Source organism: Myxine glutinosa, chromosome 8 (genome assembly GCF_964187855.1).
Source record: "Myxine glutinosa chromosome 8, kmMyxGlut1.1, whole genome shotgun sequence".
NCBI lineage: Eukaryota > Metazoa > Chordata > Myxini > Myxiniformes > Myxinidae > Myxine > Myxine glutinosa.
In genome coordinates this window covers 113,756,516-113,782,741 of record NC_136268.1, presented here as the reverse complement: position 1 = coordinate 113,782,741, position 26,226 = coordinate 113,756,516, and the positions used below count along the sequence as shown (strand labels likewise).

The window sequence follows — 26,226 nt, the reverse complement described above, 5'->3', positions numbered from 1 at the left end:
CCCCTCCTGCCTCCAGTGTTGTGTAAAGGTTAAAAGGGCGTCCCGGTCGTTAATTCCATAAAGCATCCATTGAAGGACACTATAATACCCTTGTTCAGTTGCTTATATCTTTATTATGTGTTTTAGGGTAAGGCCTTGTCTTCCATTAGAATGACACTCCATTGCACCAAGTGAAAAAGATAGATTCCCTTCATTCCCATTCCCAAAAACCTCCATTTCCCCTTTCGTCAATTGCCATTCGCATTGCCAACTACAATTGCCGCCATTAAACATGTGCTCGGGTTGGGGAAGAAAGGCGTGCCCGCCCGTCGTCATCAAGGGCGGAGCCAGAGGGTGGCGCGACGAACCAGGGCCGAGGTGAGCACACCGATGGGCGTGTCCTGAAGGCCGGCGCCTTAATCGCCGGAGGCGCTATAAGAGCGCGCGCGCAAGAGTGACGAGGGCGGAGCTGAGCTGAGCTGCGTGGTGAGGTGCAAAGAAAAGGGTCCAAGAGGGAGCTGAGCTGAGCTGCGTGGTGAGGTGCAAAGAAAAGGGTCCAAGAGGGAGCTGAGCTGAGCTGCGTGGTGAGGTGCAAAGAAAAGGGTCCAAGAGGGAGCTGAGCTGAGCTGCATGGTGAGGTGCAAAGAAAAGGGTCCAAGAGGGAGCTGAGCTGAGCTGCGTGGTGAGGTGCAAAGAAAAGGGTCCAAGAGAGAGCTGAGTTGTGAGGTCCAAGGCTGAGCTGAGCTGTGTGGTGAGGTGCAAAGCAAAGAGCTGGGTCGTCAGAGGAGAGCTGGGTTGTGTGGTCCGAGAAAGAGAAGAGATCATCCAGCAGCGATTCAGGTCCAAGAGAGAGAAAGGAGATCATCCAGGGAAGCACAAAGCCTGCTATTCGTCGCCTTGCTCGCCAGCAGCAGCGTCCACAGCAGCAACAACACTCGACAGCCGCTTGGGGCCTGGACGGCAGTTTGGAGCAGGGCCGCGAAGGAACGGCAGCTGCCCAACGAGCCGATCGTGCTGCAGGACCAGTTGGACCTCCCTATCCCACCAGCCTTCCACCTGCCATCCCTATCATCATTCCCCGTGTGAGTCCGTTTCTGTTTGTTCTGTCCTGGGTAGTTAATTAAGTCTGTATAAGCTAGTATTTTCACTGTGTCTCTAAAAAGCTTCTGTATATTATTTTCTTATCTTTCCTTCTCCTTGGTTATTTTGAGCCTGTACATAGTAAATAAATTTAGTAGTATTTTCAAACCTTTTTGCCTTCGTCTTCTTATTGCTTTTCTTCACATCCGTCGTCTTTGTCTTTTCCCTCATTGAATAGCAGTGGCGCGATACGGCCAACGTGCAGGTGAATCGGGTGAATCGGGGAAACTGTTAGGCCACGGTGTCTCCGCTCGGCAAACAACATCCTTAACCGCGGACCTTAACAATTGGTGTCAGGAGTGTCGGATTCAGACCTGGGACTAAATTCATTTAGCCCAAATTTTGGACACAATTGTACAATTGGCGTAACAATTGGTGTCTGGGAGTGAGATACGAGGCCCGAACCAAATTTTAAAAACATCTATAAAAAATTTGGTCAAAATTTGGAGCGGCCGAAATTTGGTTTGTTTTAAAGAAAAACCCGAATTTTGAAATCGCGCCATGGCTGGTCAAGGCGACGGGATGTCGTTGGGAGAAATAGACGGGGTAGAATCGACCCAGGACCTCGGGGAAATGTATGTGGAGGAAAGAGAGGAGGAGAAAATGGGCAATGTGGTTGAGAGGGTATCAGGTGCACAAAATGGCGCGCTCGCGCACGTGGTTGAAGGGTCCCAAAATAGCGGCACCGCGGAGGGCGAGCCCGTGGTGGCGGCTGGGGACGCTGGGAAAACCGTGTTTGACCTCAGATTATTCTTGACCCAACTGAATGCAAAAATGGATAGGATGGGGAACCAGATGGATGCTCAGAGGAACGAATTGGAGGGCCAAATGGGGGTAATAAGGGACGAAAGGAGGGCTAACAGTGAGCGATTGGGAAACCAAATTGAAGCAATAACGAACGGAATGAGGGCCGATAGGGAGGAAAGGGAGCAGAGGGACAGAGACCGCAGGTTGGGCGAAAGGGTCCCAGGGGTGCACGACGAGGTAACGCGGGTCGAGAAGCACTGGTTGAACGAAGCGGAGAAAAGCGCGGGTACAATGACGGGGGTAGAAATCGCGACACGGGGTTTGGAAAAGCCGGCGACCGATGAGGTAGAGGGAATTTTATTAAAGCCAACGGTCGTCGAGGCGAGTAAAGAAAAAGTGGAAGTGGGCATTGAAATTGAAGAGACCGGGGACTTAGAAAACCACTCGCGGCGGGAGGAAAAGATGGAATATGTACAAAGTCCCTGCTCAAATCATGATGATGTGCTCACTAACCAAATAAAGAGTTTGCAGGTGCGCGTGGAGAAAAGGATCCCCCAGGTGAGTCGTGCTGTATATTGTGCGGGTAGATTTTGTAGAAGGGGGTTTGGCGCGAAGAGAATAGTCGCGTGATTGGGATCGATATGGCACCCGGGCGTTGGTAAAGGGTCCCGTGTGAGTGGAAATGGCACGCGTGTGAAAAAAAAGAGTGCGTCGGCGAGTGGGTGTGTTATAAAGTGTGGGAGTGAAACCGAGTGCGAGCGAGAATGCACGTCGGGGTGTACGGAGTGTGACACGAGGAGTGAGTTGGTGGTGGAGCGGGTGCGAGAATGCACGCTTGGAATGGTTGAGGGTGTGCGAGGAAGCACACCTGAGTTGGTCATGGCGCGGGTGTGGGAGAGCCCATGTGAGCGCGTTAGTGGGTGGATGCAAGGGTGCACGCCCATGTTGAGTGGTACGGAGTACGTACCGAGGGAGAGTGCACAAGACGGTGCGCGAGGTGTGTTAAGGGAGTGTGCGAACAGCGAGTGTGCGCGAGAGGTGTGGTGTGTAATGGGGAGAGCGTTGGTGGAATGTACGGACGGCGTTGTAGCACCGAGCTCGGTGAGGGTGAAAGGGGTAGCGTATGCGTGTGAGCATGCAGGTGAAGCATCGACGGTAACCGGGTTAGCGGTTAGAGCGACGGATAGCCGATGCGAGCACTCGGGGCACGGTGTGCTTTGTTGGATGCGAGGCCCGGCGCGGATCGATGCTGCGTCGCTTCTCTTTGAAGCGTCGTTGCCGATTCGGGCTTGGCCCCGCCCTGCACGGTCGAGTCCGGGCCTTGTCGGGCGAGGCGACCGGTCCGGTTCAAGGGCGAGTGGGAGGAAGCGGAACGGCGCCCCGTGGCGGGGGCGGGGTTCCGATCGGGCGAGCCTCGGTCATCGGGCCCGGGACCGCAAGGTGCCGCGCCGAGATGGTGCGTGGAATCTCGGCCCGACCAAACCACCTACCTTGAACCGAAAGCCGGACGGATTCAACCTGCAGGCGACCAAACCACACAAATTCATTACTCGGCTTTGCGAAGCCGAGTTTTAATGATGTGATGACGCACCGAGGCTAGGATATAGCGGACTGTGATGATGATAATAGTAATTGTGGTTTTGATCCGAAATTTAGAAAAGTGAATAGAATTGGCAGTAATTGGCAAATTTTTGATTTGTTGAAATTGGGTGTGCAAAATTTATAGTGAGAGATGCCCCATGTGATGGGATGGCCAATCCACCATCCCTCACAACGGGGGCAAAGGAGCACTAGTTATGGGGTTTATGGCAGTGAAAACTAGCCCGGGTGGGTTAGGATATCGTGTGTAGGGATCTAGCGAAGATGACATTAGGTAACGTTAAGGTTAGTTAGTGACTGATACCTGTAGTGGGGACGCAGGTAGATTAGAGTGGATGATAATGACGTGGTATGTGCTTCGTTTAAAGGGAAGACGGGGAGCACTAAGTTAGCAGGGCAACAGGTAGTTCAGATGATGCTGTGTGAGTGTTGGTGTATTCAAGTGTATGGTGAACAAGTGTGATTGAACAGGTGTGATTGCACAGGTGTGCAACTGAACAGGTGGATGGAGCGGTGTACGAGGGATTGATGGTGATGTGTGTTGTGTTAACCAAATGGTCCAGGGAGAAGGAGGGTGCAGGTGCAACCAGGTATGATTGCACAGGTGTGCAACTACAGGTGAATGGAGAATGGTTGTATGGAATAAATGGTCTGGAGTATGTGGAGTATTGGAATGGATGGTCGTGGAGTGAGTATGGTGGAAGCTATGGAGTGGAGTGGATGGTGCGAAGGTGTGAATGGGGGAAGAGTGGACCCCCATCACGAATACCCGGGGCGGGTAGTGTAAGTGTTAGGTAGAGGGTACAGGTAAATTGTGGTTGGATATTGGCATCTGTGGTGCGGGTGAAAGAATGGTATTTGGATGGGTGCATTAGTGTTGTGGAAATGGCTGGGCGTGTAGCCTGTTAGTGTGTGTAGTTGGTTTGGGCACTCCTCCACTGTGAGGATGTCGGCCAGGTGAGGCCGCAGGTGGGCTCTGGGAGCCGGTAGAGTTGTTGTGGATGGGGCCCGAGGATCCGGAGGACGGACCCGGGTAGCCCAGTGCCAGAGGGCACCGAGGGGTGACAGAGCCAGGAGGGGCCTTCCCCAGTTAGTTAGGTTAGGGTGAGGAGCTAGGTAAGCTCGGGTGGCAACTGCAGTGGTGGAGGTGTGCAGGTGGGTAGACCTGCTGGGAGAGCTACATGCCCCAGCCCAGAAATTGTGCAAGGGCACCGGGAGATGAATCGGGGGAGTGAGACCCCAAATTGAGAAGCACCACAGTTTGGTCAATGGGAATTGGTTTTTAGAACCCATTGTGTAAGTTGGCCAATGGATTGGCAGGGAAAGACCCCGGGTAGTGTAAAGTGTGTTAAAGTCATTTAGAGGATAGTTAGGATTGAAGTCTCCTCGCACCATCTGCATCCACTCACCTGAGATGACGTACCTCCACACCATGCCATGTTTAATTATTTTTGATGCAAATGTTTGGAATGTGAGACGCATCATGACGTGGGTGTGACATTGTGCTTGATGTTCCATCTCTTCCTCCTTATGAGGATTGATGATGAATTGGGTGATGGCAAATTTTGTCTAGAGGGATTGTGGAGACGAATTTGGTATAAGGGAAATATGGGGAAGACGTGACAGTAGTGACAAGTTTGTAAATGAGTAGATTTTGTAAATATGGGGTAAGGGCAAGGGTAGTGTAGGTGACAGGGGGGGGGGTGACGTACGGTAGGGATGAGCTTTCTCGCTTCGCTCTCTGTACGCACTTCGCCTTGCATTGCCTTTGTTGATGTGTACCCTTGTGACCTTACCCCTCGCTCATCTGTCTTCCCCCCTTTTGTCTCCCACATGACCTGTGCGCCATTGGGCGCCGAGGGGAGCGTGCGTGAGTCCGCCATTGTGTGCCCGGAACTCCCAGAACCAGCTGTCTGCATCGATGCACCACATTATGGACCACATGTCTGTGGCCAAGCACCACTTATGGACCCCATGGGTTGGGGCATGGCCCCTCTGCTGGAACCGGCCCTGAAGGCCCGAAATCTTGCTGGCAGACCTTGATCACAGGGCACCGATGCCCCACAGGTGAACCACACTAGTCGGCCCCGTGGGCCATAAATAAAGAAATAAAAAACGGACATGTTAGGTGCATTTTATTTCCACAAATAGGCCGCCAGCAAAGGAAAAAGTCAACAACTGGAAGAAAATAATAATAGCCAGCAGAGGGAGCCGAAGAGCAAGAGACCACCTGCAGGGTTATGGGTTTGTTTGTTTTTATTTTATTGGACAAAGATGACTGTGCACCGATTGGTGCCTGAGGGTGTGTTGGTGCATTTTGGGTGCTTTCATGGTGCATTGATGCAGAGCAGACTGTCTCCCCCCCAGAAAGAACAATCACAGGTCCTGGGTTGCGTTTTGTAAATAAAGTAGCGTCATTGTAAATAATGCTCCCCACCGTCAGTGTGTAGTTTGAAGACCATTCCGCAATTCGGTTAACTGTGGGCGTGAGTCTGTTAGGTAGGGTGCAATGGAGCAGCGGGACATATTTATCTATGTTTTAAAACTGTCGCACTCAGGGTCAGGTTAAAATAGAGGGAACTACACCTCCGTGTCACACTAAATTAAAGTTGTAGGCCCGGGCCGTGCCTAAGAGGAGGAGGGTGCAGTGTTGCGGATATGAGGATTGTATTTTTTTGATTGTGTGTATTATTATTATTGCTCGAGTCTGGCCCCTCCTGCCTCCAGTGTTGTGTAAAGGTTAAAAGGGCGTTCCGGTAGTTAATTCCATAAAGCATCCATTGAAGGACACTATAATACCCTTGTTCAGTAGCTTATATCTTTATTATGTGTTTTAGGGTAAGGCCTTGTCTTCCAATAGAATGACACTCCATTGCACCAAGTGAAAAAGATAGATTCCCTTCATTCCCATTCCCAAAAACCTCCATTTCCCCTTTCGTCAATTGCCATTCGCATTGCCAACTACAACTGCCGCCATTAAACATGTGCTCGGGTTGGGGAAGAAAGGCGTGCCCGCCCGTCGTCATCAAGGGCGGAGCCAGAGGGTCGCGCGACCAACCAGGGCCGAGGTGAGCACACCGATGGGCGTGTCCTGAAGGCCGGCGGCTTAATCGCCGGAGGCGCTATAAGAGCGCGCGCGCAAGAGTGACGAGGGCTGAGCTGAGCTGCGTGGTGAGGTGCAAAGAAAAGGGTCCAAGAGGGAGCTGAGCTGAGCTGCGTGGTGAGGTGCAAAGAAAAGGGTCCAAGAGGGAGCTGAGCTGAGCTGCGTGGTGAGGTGCAAAGAAAAGGGTCCAAGAGGGAGCTGAGCTGAGCCGCGTGGTGAGGTGCAAAGAAAAGGGTCCAAGAGGGAGCTGAGCTGAGCTGCGTGGTGAGGTGCAAAGAAAAGGGTCCAAGAGAGAGCTGAGTTGTGAGGTCCAAGGCTGAGCTGAGCTGCGTGGTGAGGTGCAAAGCAAAGAGCTGGGTCGTCAGAGGAGAGCTGGGTTGTGAGGTCCGAGAAAGAGAAGAGATCATCCAGCAGCGATTCAGGTCCAAGAGAGAGAAAGGAGATCAGCCAGGGAAGCACAAAGCCTGCTATTCGTCGCCTTGCTCGCCAGCAGCAGCGTCCACAGCAGCAACAACACTCGACAGCCGCTTGGGGCCTGGACGGCAGTTTGGAGCAGGGCCGCGAAGGAACGGCGGCTGCCCAACGAGCCGATCGTGCTGCAGGACCAGTTGGACCTCCCTATCCCGCCAGCCATCCACCTGCCATCCCTATCATCATTCCCCGTGTGAGTCCGTTTCTGTTTGTTCTCTCCTGGGTAGTTAATTAGGTCTGTATAAGCTAGTATTTTCACTGTGTCTCTAAAAAGCTTCTGTATATTATTTTCTTATCTTTCCTTCTCCTTGGTTATTTTGAGCCTGTACATAGTAAATAAATTTAGTCATATTTTCAAACCTTTTTGCCTTCGTCTTCTTAATTCCTTTTCTTCACATCCGTCGTCTTTGTCTTTTCCCTCATTGAATAGCGGTGGCGCGATACGGCCAACGTCGGGTGAATCGGGTGAATCGGGGAAACTGTTAGGCCACGGTGCCTCCGCTCGGCAAACAACATCCTTAACCGCGGACCGTAACAATATATATATTCCCTCTATACAATATTCGGTTACGGTTCCCTCTATACAATATATATATGTCTGGAGTGACTTCTTGATCGTAACAGAATTCCACCATCAGTTTGAGAATGACAAACGTTTATTAAAAACCAAGTACACAGCTGGGAGGGAGCAAGACATCTACAGCATGAATGGACAGCATGCCAAGTCAACCTTCCTAAGGACACATCGATTCGCAGTTCATTTATATAGAGGCACACTTTATCAGAGAATCTCCGCTAGAGTCTGAAAGGACAAAGAAACTGGGCTAATGGTCCTCCCACCGGCATCCCCAGTGGGCCATGTTCCCCACCGTCATCCGTCCTTTCGTCTTGGAGGAGTGAAGCACGCACCGTTAGGATCCGGACCAGATGTGTTTTCAAGGCTCCGAGGTGACAAGAAATATAACTCACTGAAGGGGGATTGCATTCCTGGTCCTGATAAGGCCATAAAATGTATGAGGTCGTTCTGATGAGTTCCAGGTGTTGGATATACCTTTCAGCTCACTTTCTTATTTAAACTTAATCCAGAGTAGGGAAATCAAATATATTTATCATAACTCAAGCATCATTTTATTATACGAAATATAGTTAATGTTTTAACAGTCTATCAGCAAAGGTCTATGTCTACAAATTCAAGCATCCCACGTAAGGTTCACATTTCACACACGTATAATCCGCATTCCTGCCCGCGGCTCGAGACGCTGTTTGCGGGCCAAAGAGAGAGTTTTACGACAAGGCTATCTGGCCTGTAAAGAACGCACGTATACAACAAAGCCATCTGTTCTGCACAGATGAAGCGTGCATTTCTCATTTTGAACTATGGCAAAGCGAAAACCTTTTTATTAACTATGAAATAACAGTTTCAAACAACATTTATAACAGAGCTCGTACAGTAACAAATCAGCTACCTGACATTAACCTTCCTCTTGTCTCGTCGAGACAAAGTATCTCAAGAGACAACATGCCACATCGGGCTTTATTGAAAGACAATCGTGTAATGTGGGTGTCTCCCAAGGGCATACCGTGCGCCCATAGCGCCTCGCCCGTGCATTTGGGGAACGTGTCGTGTGGTGCGTGCTTGGAACCTGAGGGCTCAGAACATGAAAGTCCATTAACGTTTCGGATCCACAATGAAGGCGTCTGGTCCAGATGAGGTTCTGCCCCGCCAGAGGGCCCATCACCTCCCCTGCGGAACTTGCTCCCCCCACCCTTTGCAGACGCGGTCCTTGCAGATCTTCGAAGTTAATCAACGATCATGCCCATGAGATCTCTCACGTGCTGCTGTTCTGGGGAATACATAATGTTGTCAGTATCTTGTGTCTCATGTTCCTGGTCAGGGTACAGAGCGTTAAAATCCGAATCATTTGAAGCAAAGAGATCCGAAACATTTGAAGCAAAGAGAGGGACTTCCTTTATGTCAAAGTCTCCCATGGACGCCTGGTCGGCTTGCGGGTCTAGGATATCCATGTCGGCTCCCTTGACTGCCAGACCCGGCGTCGCAATCAGATCCATAGTTGGGTCGGAAGGGGGTGTACAGCTGTGAGCTTGTAATACATAGGCGGCGTTAGCCAGTTCACGCAAGGGGTTTACAACACAAGTATCACAGTCATCACAAAAATCAATACAGGCATCAGCCAGCTCCCACAAGGGATTTTCAACACAAGTATCACAGTCATCACAAAAATCGATACAGTCTTCTGAAGCGCCGGTCACATCTGCCTTGTTGAAGGACCCATTCAGGTCGACGGTCTCTGTGGTCAGAACCATGGTCGTTGTCGGCGGCTTCTTCGTTTTCCATCCTGTAAAGTACTTTCTCATACAGAGGAGGACTAAAGATTTCATTAGTGCCCCCCAAATTACTACCCCGATTATCACGGCCAGTGCGGTCAATAACCACTTCACTATAGTGCCTGTCCATCCCCGGAACCAGTCAGTGAGCCAGCTAAATTTATAAGAGTTCTCGCGCGCGATCCGGTCGATCGTCAGAGCGTGGCTAGTTTCCCTTAGTCTCACTATTGCGGCTGACACTCCTTCGGATGGATCAGGTATGTAAGTGCAACATTTTCCATCTACTATTCTGCATACCCTTCCTTTCTCTGCCAGGAGCATGTCCAAAGCCACCCGATTCTGCATCACCATTGTACGCATGTGAACTACCGTGTCCAATAGTATGTCATGAGCCGTAGCGGTGTCGTTTGCCACCTTTTCTAGGGCCAAAGCCAATTTATCTATCCGGAAGCTGTTCATGGCTGTGCCCGCACCTGAGAAGAAGAAACCTAACACCTTTTCCCATAGGCTCCCGTGTAGTTTAGTGGTTCCATCTTCGTTCATGACTGACCTCTTATGTCGCCTGTCCAGGGACTTTGGGTCTAGCTCGTCCAGTATCTCGACGTCAGGAAGGACTGAACCAAGATAACATGTGCCTCCCCAATTATTTGGTAAATAGGGGTAAGCCTTGTCGCCACATATAAACATTGTCCCATGGGGTGGGACCAGGTGGGTAGATAAGCACTGGAGTCCCTTTGTCACCCCATTAATCCTACTAACCCCCCTAGAGAATGTTATAGCCGTTATGTTGTGGTTGTGTTTATCTTGCAGTACTATTCGTAGTGTAATCCCAGCGCTCCCTTTTCCCAGCTTCCCGGGGAGAGTGTAGGCGCATTCTGATTCTCCCATAAGCAAGTGGCCGGAACCCTGGAGGCAGACCATCCCTTTCTGTGGTTTGACCCAAACGGGGGCAGGCCTCTCGGCCACATGGGCAATCATTGAAGGGCGATAATTAAATTGTCGGTTGCAACTCTTGCCGTTGCCAACCCCTTCTCTTTCCAGCCTGGTGACTAAACATGGGGAATCGATAGGTTGTGAGCAAAGATCATTGAGGGACAGAGGTAGCACTATCATTTGTATTCCTGTGGTGCCTGCTTGGGGGAAGTGCATGCACGACCAGCAGTGCGTCCTATTTTGAATTGTTGCCACCTCTCTTGCCACTTTCCAATATAGTCCTTGAGCCAACCGGCCATTTTTTGAAGTGAATGCTCCGGCGGGGGGAGTAATTCTCATTATGATTTTCCATTAGACCAATGTCTCAAGTGTCAGAAAAGGTGTGATGGACATCTGAGAACGGTAGCTTAGTGCCCGGATGGACGCCATCTTTGAAACAACCCAGCTCGAAAATGCCCATTTGGTGGGGTACATTGTTGCACGTGTATCTGGACTTCTATACTAGCTATCGATGTGCGGTTGACGACTAAATATACGTCCGATGTGTACCGTCTAAATAAAAAATAATATGAAGCATTTTGTTTTAGATTAATTATTATAAAAATCAATTATCGAAAAAAAATCATATATTTTTCAATATTTTATTATTAGACTTGTACTTTTTTTAGTGAAACAACACTGGTATGATTTTCCAAATTATGCATTGTGCTACACCGTTTATCTGTCTATAAAAATAACTCAAAAACTAAAACATATCATCCACCACGAGTGTACACAAAAAATATATGAAAAGGCATGCACTTTCCACAAACCGAAACTATGTCAGTTGGAATTTCCCGCCGATAATCAACCCACAGAACCCAGTGCCGAAAGTGACGTCAGTCTATTCTATATCTATATTCTATATTCTATATCTCAGTCTGAGATTTGTTGCGGTGACCTGATTAATTTCTGAGAGGGGGGGGGGGGGGGGGTGGCTTAAGAACTGAAAGTGAACATGTTAGATGGCGCCGCATACAGCTCTATTCACTCTTCGTGTATTTCTGCATACTTTGATTTGCGGGAGTGGGGGTAGCTCTGCGTGTGCCGACACACTGGTATGGTCGATGGCTCAAGATATCATCAATGCTGTACACCGGGGTACCATCAGAACATCGAAGCATGTCCTACTTCCGTGGGTCATGAAAACGCTCACCGGTAATACAGAGGTCATCAGAATATTGAATCGACTCGGGCACGGATGTTCGTACACAGTTCTGGAAGAAATCGAGACAACGCTATGCATAGACAAATTAGCAAGTGTGGAGAAAGATACAGTACCACTTCCGTCACATGTGCACCCTTCGGTCCCGACTGTATTAGCATTCGATAACATCGACAGGCTAGAGGAATCGCTGAGTGGTGGCGGAACATCGCATCGCATCAACGGTATCATCGTCCAACCGAAGTCGCAGTCGTGTTTGCCGCCCCAACCTCCATCGGCAGTATCCAAAGCAGATAAGAAGCGATCTATCCCGTCATCCAGCGATTTAGTTCCAATATACAGCGGTGGGAAACGAGAGGGCCCACCTGCAATCAAGCCTGCAGATCTTTCTGACACTCTTGCAGGCGCAACATCCCTTGCGCAGCGCCGAAATCACGTATGGATTATGACTCGCATGCTGGAACCATGCGACCAGACAATCAGTTCGTGGACTGGTTTCAACATCATGACTAGAGATCGTGTTCAGGTGACGGAAGATGTAGTTGGCTACCTGCCGACTATAAACGCGCCTGCCACAGATATGGCAACAGTGCAAGAAATCCTCAGAGAAGCTCTGAACATCATGTCATCACTTCAGCTTGAGCGTATACCGGTGGTGCTAGACCAGGCACTATTTGCTAAGGCGACCGAAATAGCATGGAAAGATGTCGATCGATATGGAAGAATCGTGCTCATGATGGGGAACTTCCATACCATCTGTAACTTCATGTCGAGCATTGGGAAAATGTTTGGAGATGCAGGCCTTCGGGATGTAGCTGTTGAGTCAGGAGTAATCGCTGAAGGTTCCATCAACAGGGTTCTGGAAGGCAAGCAATACAACCGTGCTGTGCGACTCCACAAGTTGATGTACGAGGCACTAATGCGCATCATTTGGAAGGGCTTCCAGGTGTGGATAGAAAGCAATCATCCTGACAAGGAACCCCAGATTCGAAGCACTGACCTCAAAATTCGCAGCATCAAGGAGGATGTTTGCCACGAGACTCTCGCTGCTGCTCTCGATGATGATTCATGTGTACAGAGCTTTGACATGTTCGCGAAATACCTACATTTTCTGCGAACCAAACATGGAGACCTGGCTCGCTTCTGGATGATGTATATTGATATGGTAGAGACCCTGCTGGGGTTGATTCGTGCGGATAGAGAAGGCGACTGGATGCTTCACTTGGCTTGTGTCAGAAGAGTGATCCCTTGGTGTTTCGCAATGAACAAGGTGAACTATGCTAGATATCTACCAGTGTACTATGCACAGATGACGCAACTCCACGAAACATGCCCCGAGTTGTACAGGCATTTCAATCAAGGCTACTTCTCCGTACAGCTTAGACCAGGGAATCCATTTGCCAGAATCGCTGTTGATCAGACAACAGAAGAAACAGTAAACAAAGATACGCAAACAGCTGGAGGAACACGAGGTTTTAGTCTTCGACAAGGGGCTGTGTCACGATACTATCTAACTGCAGAAAATCGGGCTACTGCACTGAGGCAACTACGAGAAACTATCCTTGTGAATGGCAGCGACACATCTCACGCCAAGCACCCTGACTTGTCTACTTCTCACATCAAACGTGATAAGTCTGGCGTCACAGCTATCTGTGATCTACTGGAAAATGACTGGACCAATCCATTCGCCGATGATCCGTCATGTCTTCTCAGTATATCTACCGGAGCGGCTGCGAGGGAGGACGTTTCTAATGACCTACTCAACACCCTGCAAAAGGGGGAAGCGGCGTATCAAAGCTTCCAGAAACGTCTTGAAGAGGGAACAGGCTTTCATGACACATTGAACAAGCTAAACTTGAAGACCTTTGGTAAGATCAAGCAGAAAGTTGTGAACGGCACAAACAAGGAGATCGTCCTGAGAGCTGACAGACAACTGTTTGCCACCATGATACTCATCGCCAAGACAAGGAACCTCGACATGCAACTTGTCCTTTGTCACCCACTAGGGCCGTTACCATGGTCTTTGGCAAACGTTGATGGGTCAATGAAAAAAACGAACAAAGCTGCACTTGCGAAACACATGGAAGGTCTTGTGGAACCAGCCGAGAACGTTGACAAGTGAAGTGCAACAATAATTGATGCGATGGCTCTCATACAAAAGATGCATGGCGAGAACGACACGTTCGAAGAACTATCTGACCGCATCCTTGCTGCAGCGCTTCACGCTGGTCAAGGCAGTGAGCGCATCGATGTTGTCTTTGACACATACACAGAAGAATCCATCAAAGCAGCTGAGCGTGTGAACCGCGGTTCAAATGAAGGCATCAGTTTCAGCGAGATCAGACCCGCACACAAAATCATGAACTGGCGGCGTCTCCTTGCTTGCAGCCAGACAAAGGAGAAACTGGTTGTGTTTCTGGCGGAGTCGTGGAAACATGAAACAAATCGCGAAAAGCTAGGCAACAGAACACTGTATGTCACCTGTGGTGAAAAATGTCTGGTACTGACCCGCGATAGGTGGAAGTTGGTGCAAGCACTCGAATGTAGCCACGAGGAAGCAGACACGCGTATGTTTCTCCACGCAAAGCACGCCGCTACCCACTACAAGACGATCATCTTAGTGGCAGATGACACCGACGTTCTGATCATCAGTCTTCATCTCAGCAGAACCATCGATAGTCAGCTCTTCATCAGACGAGGAACAAAGGTTCGAGTCAGAATGATCGACGTTGGAAAGTTGGCTGCGATATTGGGGTCTGGAGTTTGCAGTGCATTGCCAGGGCTTCATGCATGGAGCGGGTGTGACACTGTGAGTGCTCTGGCTAGCCAAGGAAAGATAAAGGCTTTGAAGCTTGTGCAAGCGAATGAGCTGTATCTTCAAGCATTCACAGATCTGGGATCTTCGTGGAATGTACCAACAGACGTCTTCAATAGCATTCAGGCCTTCACGTGTCAGCTGTACGCCAAGAACACGAAGATCGTCAGTGTTAATTCGCTCCGTTATCACATGTTCTGTGCAAAGAAGGGCCAGATCGAATCTGGACAATTGCCGCCTTGTGAAGACTCCTTGATGCAGCATACGCTTAGGGCCAACTATCAGGCGGCTATCTGGCGACGCAGCCTTGAAAACCTACCAGACGTCCCAACACCATCAGCAGGACATGGTTGGGAACTCGATGATGGCGGTTCGCTCACAATCCGATGGATGGCGGGTCTACCAGCTCCAGATGTCGTCTTGAATCTCATCTCATGCACATGCAGAAGGACGTGTCGACCGTCAGATTGCTCCTGCATACTGAATGGGTTGAAGTGCACTGTTGTGTGTAAGCTGCAGGGATGCTCCAACATGGTGCAGGATGATGCTATCGTGGCTCAGGATGCCAATGACTCTGATGATTAACTTTGTGTGCACTGTATATTGTATAGCATATGTTGTTCTCTATTATAATGCAGGCCAAATTGCCTGAAAATCTTTATAGACAGATAAACGGTTTAGCAAAATGTATAATTTGGAAGATCATACCGGTGTTATTTGACTAAAACATGACATGTTCAATGATACCTCCGCTTGCTTATTAGGAATATACATCGTATGGTGTTAAAATCAGCTCCATACGTCTTTCCAAACTCTAGTAATGAATAATTAATATAATTGGCGGCCATTTTGAAATCCAAGATGGCCACCAAAGTGCAGATTTCCTATGTAACAATTTCCGCCTGCTTATTAGATATCGTATGGTGTTAAAATCCTCTCCGTACGACATTCCTAACTTGCGTTATCGTCAGAATAGATAATGCCAGCGGCGGCCTAAGTCATTTTATGCCTCTTTACATTTATTTGTTGTAAACTCGTGGTGGATGATATGTTTTAGTTTTTGAGTTATTTTTATAGACAGATAAACGGTGTAGCACAATGCATAATTTGGAAAATCATACCAGTGTTGTTTCACTAAAAAAAGTACAAGTCTAATAATAAAATATTGAAAAATATATGATTTTTTTTCGATAATTGATTTTTATAATAATTAATCTAAAACAAAATGCTTCATATTATTTTTTATTTAGACGGTACACATCGGACGTATATTTAGTCGTCAACCGCACATTGATAGCTAGTATAGAAGTCCAGATACACGTGCAACAATGTACCCCACCAAATGGGCATTTTCGAGCTGGGTGGTTTCAAAGATGGCGTCCATCCGGGCACTAAGCTACCGTTCTCAGATGTCCATCACACCTTTTCTGACACTTGAGACATTGGTCTAATGGAAAATCATAATGAGAATTACTCCCCCCGCCGGAGCATTACTTTTGGTCTGGCTCAAGGACTAATATGTGTTTTCACCCTTCTTTGGGGCCTTGTCCTGGGGGTGCGGCGTGAGTATGTATTCAATGCATGGTGGTCGGGGAGTCAATAATTGTATGGTCATAACTTCACATATCAATATCAGGGTGGTATTTCTTTCTAGTAAAGCGTCCGTGGTTAAAGTGTTCGGACCCTTTCCCCATTCGAATCCTGCTCTGGCGGAACTTGCTGTTGGTCCAAACTTTCCTCCCCGTTTTACTTGCCTCCGATGAGAGAGGGCAACTTGTGTTGACTTCGTTCCGTTTGGATTTGTCCTTTCCGCCCTCCACATTATATATATCCATGGGGGGTCCTTTGGTGGTATTAGACAACATGGTACGTTTATCTTCTGTCCCCAAGTAACGCTTTGATAATGGACGTGAGACTTAGAGGTTAGGTTTTCATATAATTCTTCAACATATGTCACCATGTCCGCCCACTTGAGGGGTGGGGTGGTGGGCGCTGTGCTGGCAAGGTGGTATAATCCTAGCAGTGCAAGTGTAATTAGTCCTATATGTCTGTGCAGCTCCTGCCCCATCCTGTGTGATGGTGGGTGTGGGTAGGGCCAACTTACAATGTGTGGTGTGGATCCACGAGGTCTTGCCCTCGCAAAAGACAGCGGTTGGTGTAGTCGGCAATACCTGGAATGGTCCCGTCCACCTTTTCCAGGGCGTTCTTGCAGGTGAAGTGCTCCACGAACACCTGGTCTTTTTCCTCTGGTGGAACACCTGATCCACAAGCGCCCTGGGAACACCTGGTCACCAATTTCCTAATCCACTTTTTCCAAGTGGATCCAATTTTATCCAATATTCGATTTTAAATTCAATCCAATTTTCTCTAATCCTTCTCTCAGCATCCCATTTTCCTGTTTCCTACATCAATAAACCAATAAAAAAAAAAATAAACGAAAATTATTTCAGCTAGAGTTTCAACTAGAATTACCACAACCAAACCACCATTAACCTCCATTAACCTCCCCCTATTATTTATTTATTTTCGCGAATAAACAAATAATAGAAATAACCTGGTCTATTTATTGGAAATATGTCTTACTGTCTGGTCAATTCCAATTCCAATTCTGGTCAGTTCTGGTGTCTGGTCACACACAATGTTTTTCTCACCCACTGTGATTCGCTCAAAATAGATTCTCACTGTTGTTATGTCTGAAATTCGTCTCATGAAAACCCATTCAAGAGTCCGGTGTAACAGACAGACAAACACATAGACACGCCGAAGACCCCAGGGTACCCATCAAACTAGCTTGTCCCCAGATCCACAAAACAAAACTTGTAACTTACTCAATTTTTTCTTTTCAATTGTCATCCCAATTGTTATTCCCTGTGCAAATTAGAGCACTCCGGACTATGTCAACAACTGAACTTCCAAGACAACAACGATAACACACACCACCTGTCATTCACAGTAGACAACTGCATCTCCTTCCTTTCATTCATCCAAAGCAAAATTGATGACATCTACAACGGCTCAATCACCACAACCCGCTCTATCCTGACAAACTGCATCACTGAAATAAAATCCTGGCTTCAGATCAACAACAACCAACAACGACCTCAACCACCCATAACTCTGCCCTCAACATTGATGGTTTCCCAGTATCCACCTTCCCTCACATCTGGAATCTTGGCATCATCATTGACCAAACCCTCTCCTTTGACAAATACACTAAACAGATCATAAAGACATCCTTCTTTCACCTTAAAAACATCGCCCGTCTCCGTCCATCCCTCTCCTCCACGGCTGCAGAAACCCTCATCCACGCTTTCATCACCTCCTTCCCACACACTGCATCATTTAAGCTGACTACTCCCTTCTGAGACTTGCGCTTCCCAGTCGCCTCTTATACTATTGCGCTCCCCCGTCATTATAATCCACCAATCTGTTACGTCCCCTACTACAGGTAACTCTTCCTCAGCGAGCTTACACTGCCATATTTACCTCCATGGAACAGTTGGTGGTCCTCCCAAAGGTGCATTCCGATGTTTAATACAATGACACCTGAGCACTCAATTAGCCCTCCATCGTACCACAGACTTACAATCAGACAGACAGACAGACAAATAACAGAGGCGTGTCACCAGCCTCAGCACAGGACATCACCTCTCCAGACAGGCACAATATAATCCACAGTATCGAAATGCCAACTTCTATCTGGAGCCTCGCAAAGCCAAAAGTCAGGCATGTTCACTGCATTTCACGCAATTGCAACCTCCAACCACACGGGGTGTTCCACCCTGCTCCATGCATGCTCCAAGCTCCACCAAGCTCCATGCTCCATGCATGCATGCTCCACCATGCAACCCGATCTCTACTCGGTGCGCCCCCCATAATCAGCAAGTTATAATAACCACAATACACCTGGGCACCCACCTCTTGATACCACAACTTAATCCATGTTACTTGCATCTCTTTGCATCCTCCCAAATGTCCTCCATTTAACATGACTATCCCCAGAGCTCGATCAAACACATCACTGTACTCGGCCCGGTTAAATTAAATTCAAAGCATACTGTACCTGACGCTTCCGGTCGGCACCGGAAGTCTGTTTATTTCTTGAGTCCCCTGAATCACCTATTAAGACGTCAACGACAACTACAACCACGAAAAACAGAACTCAATATTCTCTGTTCACTAATTACGTACATGATTTCAGTTTTAACCAACAATATATGTCCTTTCTTTCCAGATTTAAGTTCTATATCCTGCCGTTAAAGCAACACCCAGTAGATTGACTCAGCCTGTCGTCCTTCCAAGGTTAGTGAATTACCTCTGACCTCTTTCCCTTGCATATCTCGAACAAAGGTCAAATAAACTTCAAAAGGTCAAACTTCAAATTGGGGTAACCAGCGCTTTCATCCCACAAATAATACAAGTCCGGCGACATCCTGCCCCTGCAAGAACTCCACATCCGGACAGATAAATGACCATTATTGAGGCTCCACATCGCAAAATGCCAACACCCTATGAATCAAACAACCGTCAACAATCCGCCCAGGAACTTCCGTGGGAGGCGTGCTCTACCATGCAGCACCCTCACTACCTGGTGCACACCTTTCGCACATCCCTCCAACTGATATCAACACCAATTATTTTTAAACCCCATAGCCGTCTACCATTCGATGTTCCTTATTCACACATCCAGGTCTCCATGCCCTTTGTCATTGCACTTTCTCTTGCACGTGGAACAATCCTGCACCTGGAACACCTGGAACAATATCTTGCACCAAATACACTCATTCCCCTCTCAGGCTTCGTTACACACCTGACCACAGCACACCTTTGCACACGCTCGTCGTTCGCATACTTCATCAACACACCTCCTCGCGCCCACTCCCCCTGCACTCTCCTGCGTGCCCACACAACTGCAGCCCCCAGTGCCCACCCAGAGTGCCCAATCCACGACCCACAATCTTCTCAGGGCACACACCTCCTCCTTGAAATCCATGCCTCAGAAATATAACTCCACAGACAGACACAGCAATGAAACCACAACCTCCGCGCTCTCTCCAGATCAAGGGTGTGTATTTCGCACCTCTGACCGCATTTCACACCATGACATAATTTCACACCAGCAAACTGTAATCTTTCTCATTACACGACCCATTGACTCCCAAGGTCACATCGGCCTCAGGGATATACTCATACAATCCACAAGTCATCAATACACAATATAATCGTTAATCGCATAATTCCTGCAGGCAATTCAAGAAACCTTTTGTCAGCCATTCACGGACCTCCCACCGTGCGGGGCACATCCCTTTTGAGTAGGCAGGTTATCACCTGCACTCTGAGCAAACTCCGTATTCTAAATTCAACTTCTGAATTCAGTTGAGTTGACTGAATTCTTCAATCTGTCATTGAATGAACTCTTCAATTCAAGTCAAACATACGATTCGATTCAAATTCTGGATTTAATTCAACAAATTCCAAATTTCTGCCCGACTGCCGCTCAAGAGGCAAAGGCAGCCCATCTTGTAACCATCTCCAAGAAACCACTTCATATCAACGTTCCTCCGAGTGCTCTCCTGACCCGATTTATATCAAATCGCTCCCAAACACTCCCAAACAAATGAAAATCCGGACTCAGTTAAGGACCTCACCTGGTCCCTCGGATAGATGCTAAAATCGACATTCCCGGCCTGGATTTCCCACACGTCAAGCAGACCACTTACAAAGCTTCACACCGAAACCCTCTGCTTTGCATATGTCATACAGACAAATACATTGGCCAGATACACACGTCAATTAATATCCCAATATACATTCATTCCTCATTCGTATACCAGTGAGTCTCCGAGACGTCGCGCGAACACCAGATCGACTCAAATCATGCCCCTCCTCCAGCCACTCCCATGTACAATCTTTGTTCATTCATATTACGTCTCTCATTCAAGGAAAAATGATTTTTGGGACGGGTTGGACGGGGTGTGTTGAGGTGGAAAGGGTATGGCAGGGCGGGGGGTGTTGGGGTGTTGCCTAGAGCCCCGGGACTGAGCTCAGGTCTTGGGGGGGGGGGGGGGGTGGGGGGTCTTGGTCCGGATCTTGGACCAGAGGCATCAGCCGCTTATTTGCTTGCTTAACTACCTCCCTGATTGTTTTATCCTGAACTTTGTCTGCTTGCTTCCTTTGGCTCTGAAGCTTCAAATTCCTACAATGCAGCTCCTGCTTCAATTTTCAATATTTCAAAACCCACTTCCGTTCTTTCTACCTGGATTTCTGCTGCTTATTTCCTCTGTCCCTAAAGTTTTAGCTCCTTTCCTGCTCTCCTGTCTAGAACTTTGTCTAGAGCTTCCTGGCTTGACCTAGTAGTCATCACTACCCTCTTGTCCAGCTTGTCTGGTACCTGCGCGTTTCCCTATTCCTGGCCATGTTCCTTTGGCCCTCTACGTTAGCCACAGCCCTTCTTTCCCTGGCATGCAATGGCATACCCCATCTTGTCTCTGGGCTGATCCTTCCTGGAAAGTTCTCGGTCACCGGTGCAGCCTATGGCTGTCCGACCTCACTTGTCCCCCTCTCCTTGCTAACTGTAATGTTATCCTTAGCGTTACCCTCTGATACATCTACTCTTAACGTTATCCTGGTGGATTAACAAAGGCTTGTCATTCTGAGGCTTAAAAATAGCCTTTACTTACAATTTTCGTTCGGAGAGCAGGCAGGGCAGATGGCAAGAGAGCGGACTGAGCCCGCTCAAGGGAGGGAGGTTCAACTTTGGAAAATCAGCCCTTTGATACAAGACAATGCTCACCTTAAAACAAATCAGCGTGCCGGCGCCGGCCTCAGGCAGCCTCCCTCCTGTTGTTCGGGGTCCGCTCCTCTCGTCCTCCTCTGCTGCAATCCGAGTCATGGCACCATAAAATGTCGGGAGTGACTTATTGATCGTAACAGAATTACACCATCAGTTTGAGAATGACAAACGTTTATTAAAAACCAAGTACACAGCTGGGAGGGAGCAAGACATCTACAGCATGAATGGACAGCATGCCAAGTCAACCTTCCTAAGGACACATCGATTCGCAGTTCATTTATATAGAGGCACACTTTATCAGAGAATCTCCGCTAGAGTCTGAAAGGACAAAGAAACTGGGCTAATGGTCCTCCCACCGGCATCCCCAGTGGGCCATGTTCCCCACCGTCATCCGTCCTTTCGTCTTGGAGGAGTGAAGCACGCACCGTTAGGATCCGGACCAGATGTGTTTTCAAGGCTCCGAGGTGACAAGAAATATAACTCACTGAACGGGGATTGCATTCCTGGTCCTGATAAGGCCATAAAATGTATGAGGTCGTTCTGATGAGTTCCAGGTGTTGGATGTACCTTTCAGCTCACTTTCTTATTTAAACTTAATCCAGAGTAGGGAAATCAAATATATTTATCATAACTCAAGCATCATTTGATTATACGAAATATAGTTAATGTTTTAACAGTCTATCAGCAAAGGTCTATGTCTACAAATTCAAGCATCCCACGTAAGGTTCACATTTCACACACGTATAATCCGCATTCCTGCCCGCGGCTCGAGACGCTGTTTGCGGGCCAAAGAGAGAGTTTTACGACAAGGCTATCTGGCCTGTAAAGAACGCACGTATACAACAAAGCCATCTGTTCTGCACAGATGAAGCGTGTATTTCTCATTTTAAACTATGGCAAAGCGAAAACCTTTTTATTAACTATGAAATAACAGTTTCAAACAACATTTATAACAGAGCTCGTACAGTAACAAATCAGCTACCTGACATATATATATATATATATATATATATATATATATATATATATATATATATATATATATATATATATACATATATATATATATATATATATATATATACATATTGTTACAGACGTGGCTTAGATGTTAGTTTACCGAGCGGTTTTGGTATGACCACGTCTGCACAAGTTACCGATTATACTCGACGTTGACGAAGCCGCGCCACGCTGGCTCAATAAGAACAAGAAGACACCCGGCTGGGTTATAAAATGACGACACCAGGGATACGGTTCTCAAGACCTCCGGAGGAGATTATATTCGTTACGGAAGGTCAGATTACAGGGACGTGAGGTACAACATAGAAAGACAAGCACTTAGACACAATCTTATATTATTCCCCAACAGACGACAGGCAAACGGGACAACGGCTGACTCACACGGGGGTTGATGGAAAGGACAGGCGGGTAGCGATGGCTCCAGGTGCACCTGTGCTCAAAGGTTAGAATCGACCCGGTCCGGTCCAGAGATGCGGGAGGTTTCACAGCGCTCGGAGGGGACGTTCTTTCACAGGCGGGCCTTTCTCTCTCAGCGCTCGCAGGTCCTTCTTTCTCCAGCTCGGGGCGCATCTGTCGTCACATCCGGCGCGGGGCCGCGTATATCCGGCGGGGAGTGACACGCCCTCGGCTCGTTAGCGCCGCCCCAGATGGAATCGGCACGTTGCTTCTCATTGGGTGCGTGCGGGGGGGGTTTACCAGGCTCCGCCCTTGACGAGGAGCTGACAAGGAGCCCCTTCGTGGTAACCCCGTGGAGCGCGTGGTCAATGGCGCTAATCGAGCCGGTGTGAGGACGCATCCTCCCCCGCTCCGCCGCCATCTCCTCTGTTGTTGTTGTAATTGTTGGGGAAGAAGATGGAAGGAGGTATGGGAAAGGTCCTAAACTCACTACTGATGCCATATAATCACATTCTGGTGCAACGAAGAGTCATAATTAATGGAGACGAGGCCTTAACTGACATAGACTAAGAATAACTAGGAAGATGTCCGAAAGTTGTCTACGTGTGGTGCGGTGGACCTGGGCACGACATTTAATGGGGGAATAAGGGGAAGGTCGGCTCTACTGATTGTTATTTACATGCAATGGGACTAGGGAATGGGGGATTGGGGAAAGTTGGGGAGTATTGGAGAAAATAGGGGAATATTTACAAGCGGATATGGAGGCCAAATTTTCCCTCCCAAAATTTGGGCCTAACTAATTTAGTCCCGGGTCCGAATCTCACTCCTCGACACCAATTGTTACAGACGTGGCTTAGATGTTAGTTTACCGAGCGGTTTTGGTATATCTATATATATATATATATATATATATATATATATATATATATATATATATATATATATATATATATATATATATATATATATACATATATATATATATATATATATATATACATATATATATATATATATATATATATACATATATATATATATATATATATATATATATATATATATATATATATATATATATATATATATATATATATATATATATATATATATATATATATATATATATATATCTCTCTGAAAACATGGAAACTCTTCACTTTTCACAAAATGTTCTACAAAAACCAGTGCATCCCAAGAATGTACCTGCCGAGGAAAGAAGGAAGTAGCGACCTGATGGAACTCAATCAAGCGCACAGAGCACCAATGTCGGGTTAACAGAGTACGTGAAGGGCTTAACAGACTACTGAGTACAATTTGTGTGCAAGCCTGAACACAACAACAAAAGGTATCTCTCACTCACCTCGCAAAAATCTTCCAATAATAGGTGCAATGAAAAGATGTGACGCACCAAACCGAAACGGTAATGAATACAGCCCTATTGATTGAAAAAATACAAAAGAAAAATGGAAGATGAAATACCAGCAGATGTATAGTGACAAGTGGGAGAAAAACAAAAGAAGCAGGGATAAATAAAAAAAAGGGTTGGACAGATTGAGGATAGATAAAGAAAGATCAATGGAATGGCTAAGAAGAGGTCAGCTCAACTGGGACGAAGAATGAATCATTATTAAAGACCAATGACAATACACGAATGGCTTTAAGATGATGGCAGGACTGAGTCAATCGGACAAGTGTAGGTTTTGCAAGGTAGAAAAAGAAAGCATAAGCCACCTCCTATCAGGATGTAAAATACTCATGTCAGAACAGCTGTATACCCAAAGACACAACAACGTATTGTTACGGACGCGGTTAAAGATGTTATTTTGACCGAGCGGTGGTGTAACCGCGACCGAACAGTTATTCCCTGACTAATACCCGATTTGCCCCAAACTTTGGCCGGATCGCGCCACCGCTATTTAATCGGGAAAACTGTAAAGCGACCGAATACAAAGAGGAAGAAGACGTACAGAAGAGGAATTGGATTTATTATTTACACATATAAGTAGGAAGAAAGCAGTCACCTTTATTTACAGACGAGATTAGATACACAGTGCAACGCTAGCTTACCTACAGTCTTAATTAACCCAGGGACAGAACAGACAAGGACAGACTCACTCGGGGAATGATGATAGGACTGGCGGGAGATGGATGGCTGGCGGGATAGGGAGGTCCACTGGTCCTTCAGCACGATTGACTCGTTGGGCAGCCGCCGCTCCTCCGCGGCCCTGCTCCAAACTGCCGTCCAGGCCTCACGCTGCTGTGGCTGCAGTTTCGGTGGCTCCAGCTGCAGCAAATGCAGTTGCGGTGGCTCGAGCTGCAGTTCAACTCTGGACTTCTTGGTTGGACTCCTTGGACTCCCTCTCGTCTCTCGGTAAAGGCTCATCTCTCTTCCTTCTGCCTGGGAAACGCCCTGCCTGCGGGTTATATAGGCCCCGCCCCTCAACCTTCGCGAACCTCCTCGATCTTTCTTTCCACACCCTCTCCAAGTCCAACCCCTTGTTCGTGGTTGGTTGAGTGGGGCTGACTCACTCCTCCCCTCTATGACGAGGTGGGGACCCGCCTTTCTTCCCCAACCCTGCCTCGTGGTCAATGGCGGATGAAGAGAAAACTGCCCAAAATGCACTTGGCAATGTGAATGGCACTTGACGAAAAAGGGGAATGGAGGTTTTGGGAATGGGAATGAAGGGAATCTATCTCTTTCACTGGTGCAATGGAGTATTTCAATTAATGGGAGACACAGCCTTACCCTAAAACACATAATAAGATATAACTGTTGAACAGGGGTATTCTATGATTGGCTGTAGTGTGGGTGCTCTATGGACTAATTATGGGATGCCCTTTGACCTTTACACAGCTCCGGAGGCAGGAGGCGCAGAATAACCAATATTCATAATAAAGCACAATCAAAAAAATACAGTCCTCATATCTGCAACAGTATGTAGAGTAATCTATGGCACATCTGCATAACTTTCAACATCCCATTTCCACAAAACTCATCGGAACATGAACCAAAAGCCATCATTGAAAACAAGGACATAATAAATAAATCTTTATTGTCCCATTTTCTGGGAAATTATTCTTTGGTGACACCGTAAGTTGACCATCATTAAAACATAAAACACAAAGGAAATAAGAAAACAATATAAAAAGATATAAAATATAAAATAAATATAAAAATGCTCATGTATGACCTGATGATCCCTTAAGCGTGACATAGAAAACTAAGCATTTGCGACTCGACATTGTACTGAGGAACAAAAAAGAAAAGATGGCATTGTTGATTGAGCTATCAGTACCCAGCGATTTTGGCTTAAATAATGCAGAAATCAATAAAATGACCAAATATCAGGATCTCAAATATGAAGTGAAAAGATCCTGGAAGCAGAAGAGCACCGAAATTAAATACCAGAATTAAATAATAAAATACCAGTGATAATTGGGGCAACAGAATGATAAAGAAGAACCTTACAGAGATCTTAAAAACATCCATGGGAACATTACCACAAACTAACTACAGTTGGAGGCTGCACGGGGCTCAGTGATGATCCTGAAAAGTGCACTTGGAACAAAACTCTGAGAACAACACAACTTCACAACTTAGCCTATGAATCACAATCCTTCACCGAAGCAGGGGTAGATACTTTGAGTCCTAGGACGGCTCCATTTCACCTTCTAAA

The 26,226-nt window shown here is 47.3% G+C and overlaps 1 protein-coding gene across 1 annotated transcript; it reads right to left on the bottom strand.

The window, feature by feature from the left end:
- Nucleotides 1–15,840: 15,840 nt before the first annotated feature.
- Nucleotides 15,841–25,314, bottom strand: LOC137432873 (uncharacterized). The gene is made up of 3 exons (XM_068125148.2): nt 24,665–25,314; nt 21,131–21,213; nt 15,841–16,621 (listed from the first exon to the last, which is right to left on the bottom strand). The coding sequence occupies exons 1-3, from the start codon at nt 25,305–25,307 to the stop codon at nt 15,851–15,853; spliced, it is 1,497 nt and encodes a 498-aa protein (XP_067981249.2). The 5' UTR covers nt 25,308–25,314; the 3' UTR covers nt 15,841–15,850.
- Nucleotides 25,315–26,226: the final 912 nt, after the last annotated feature.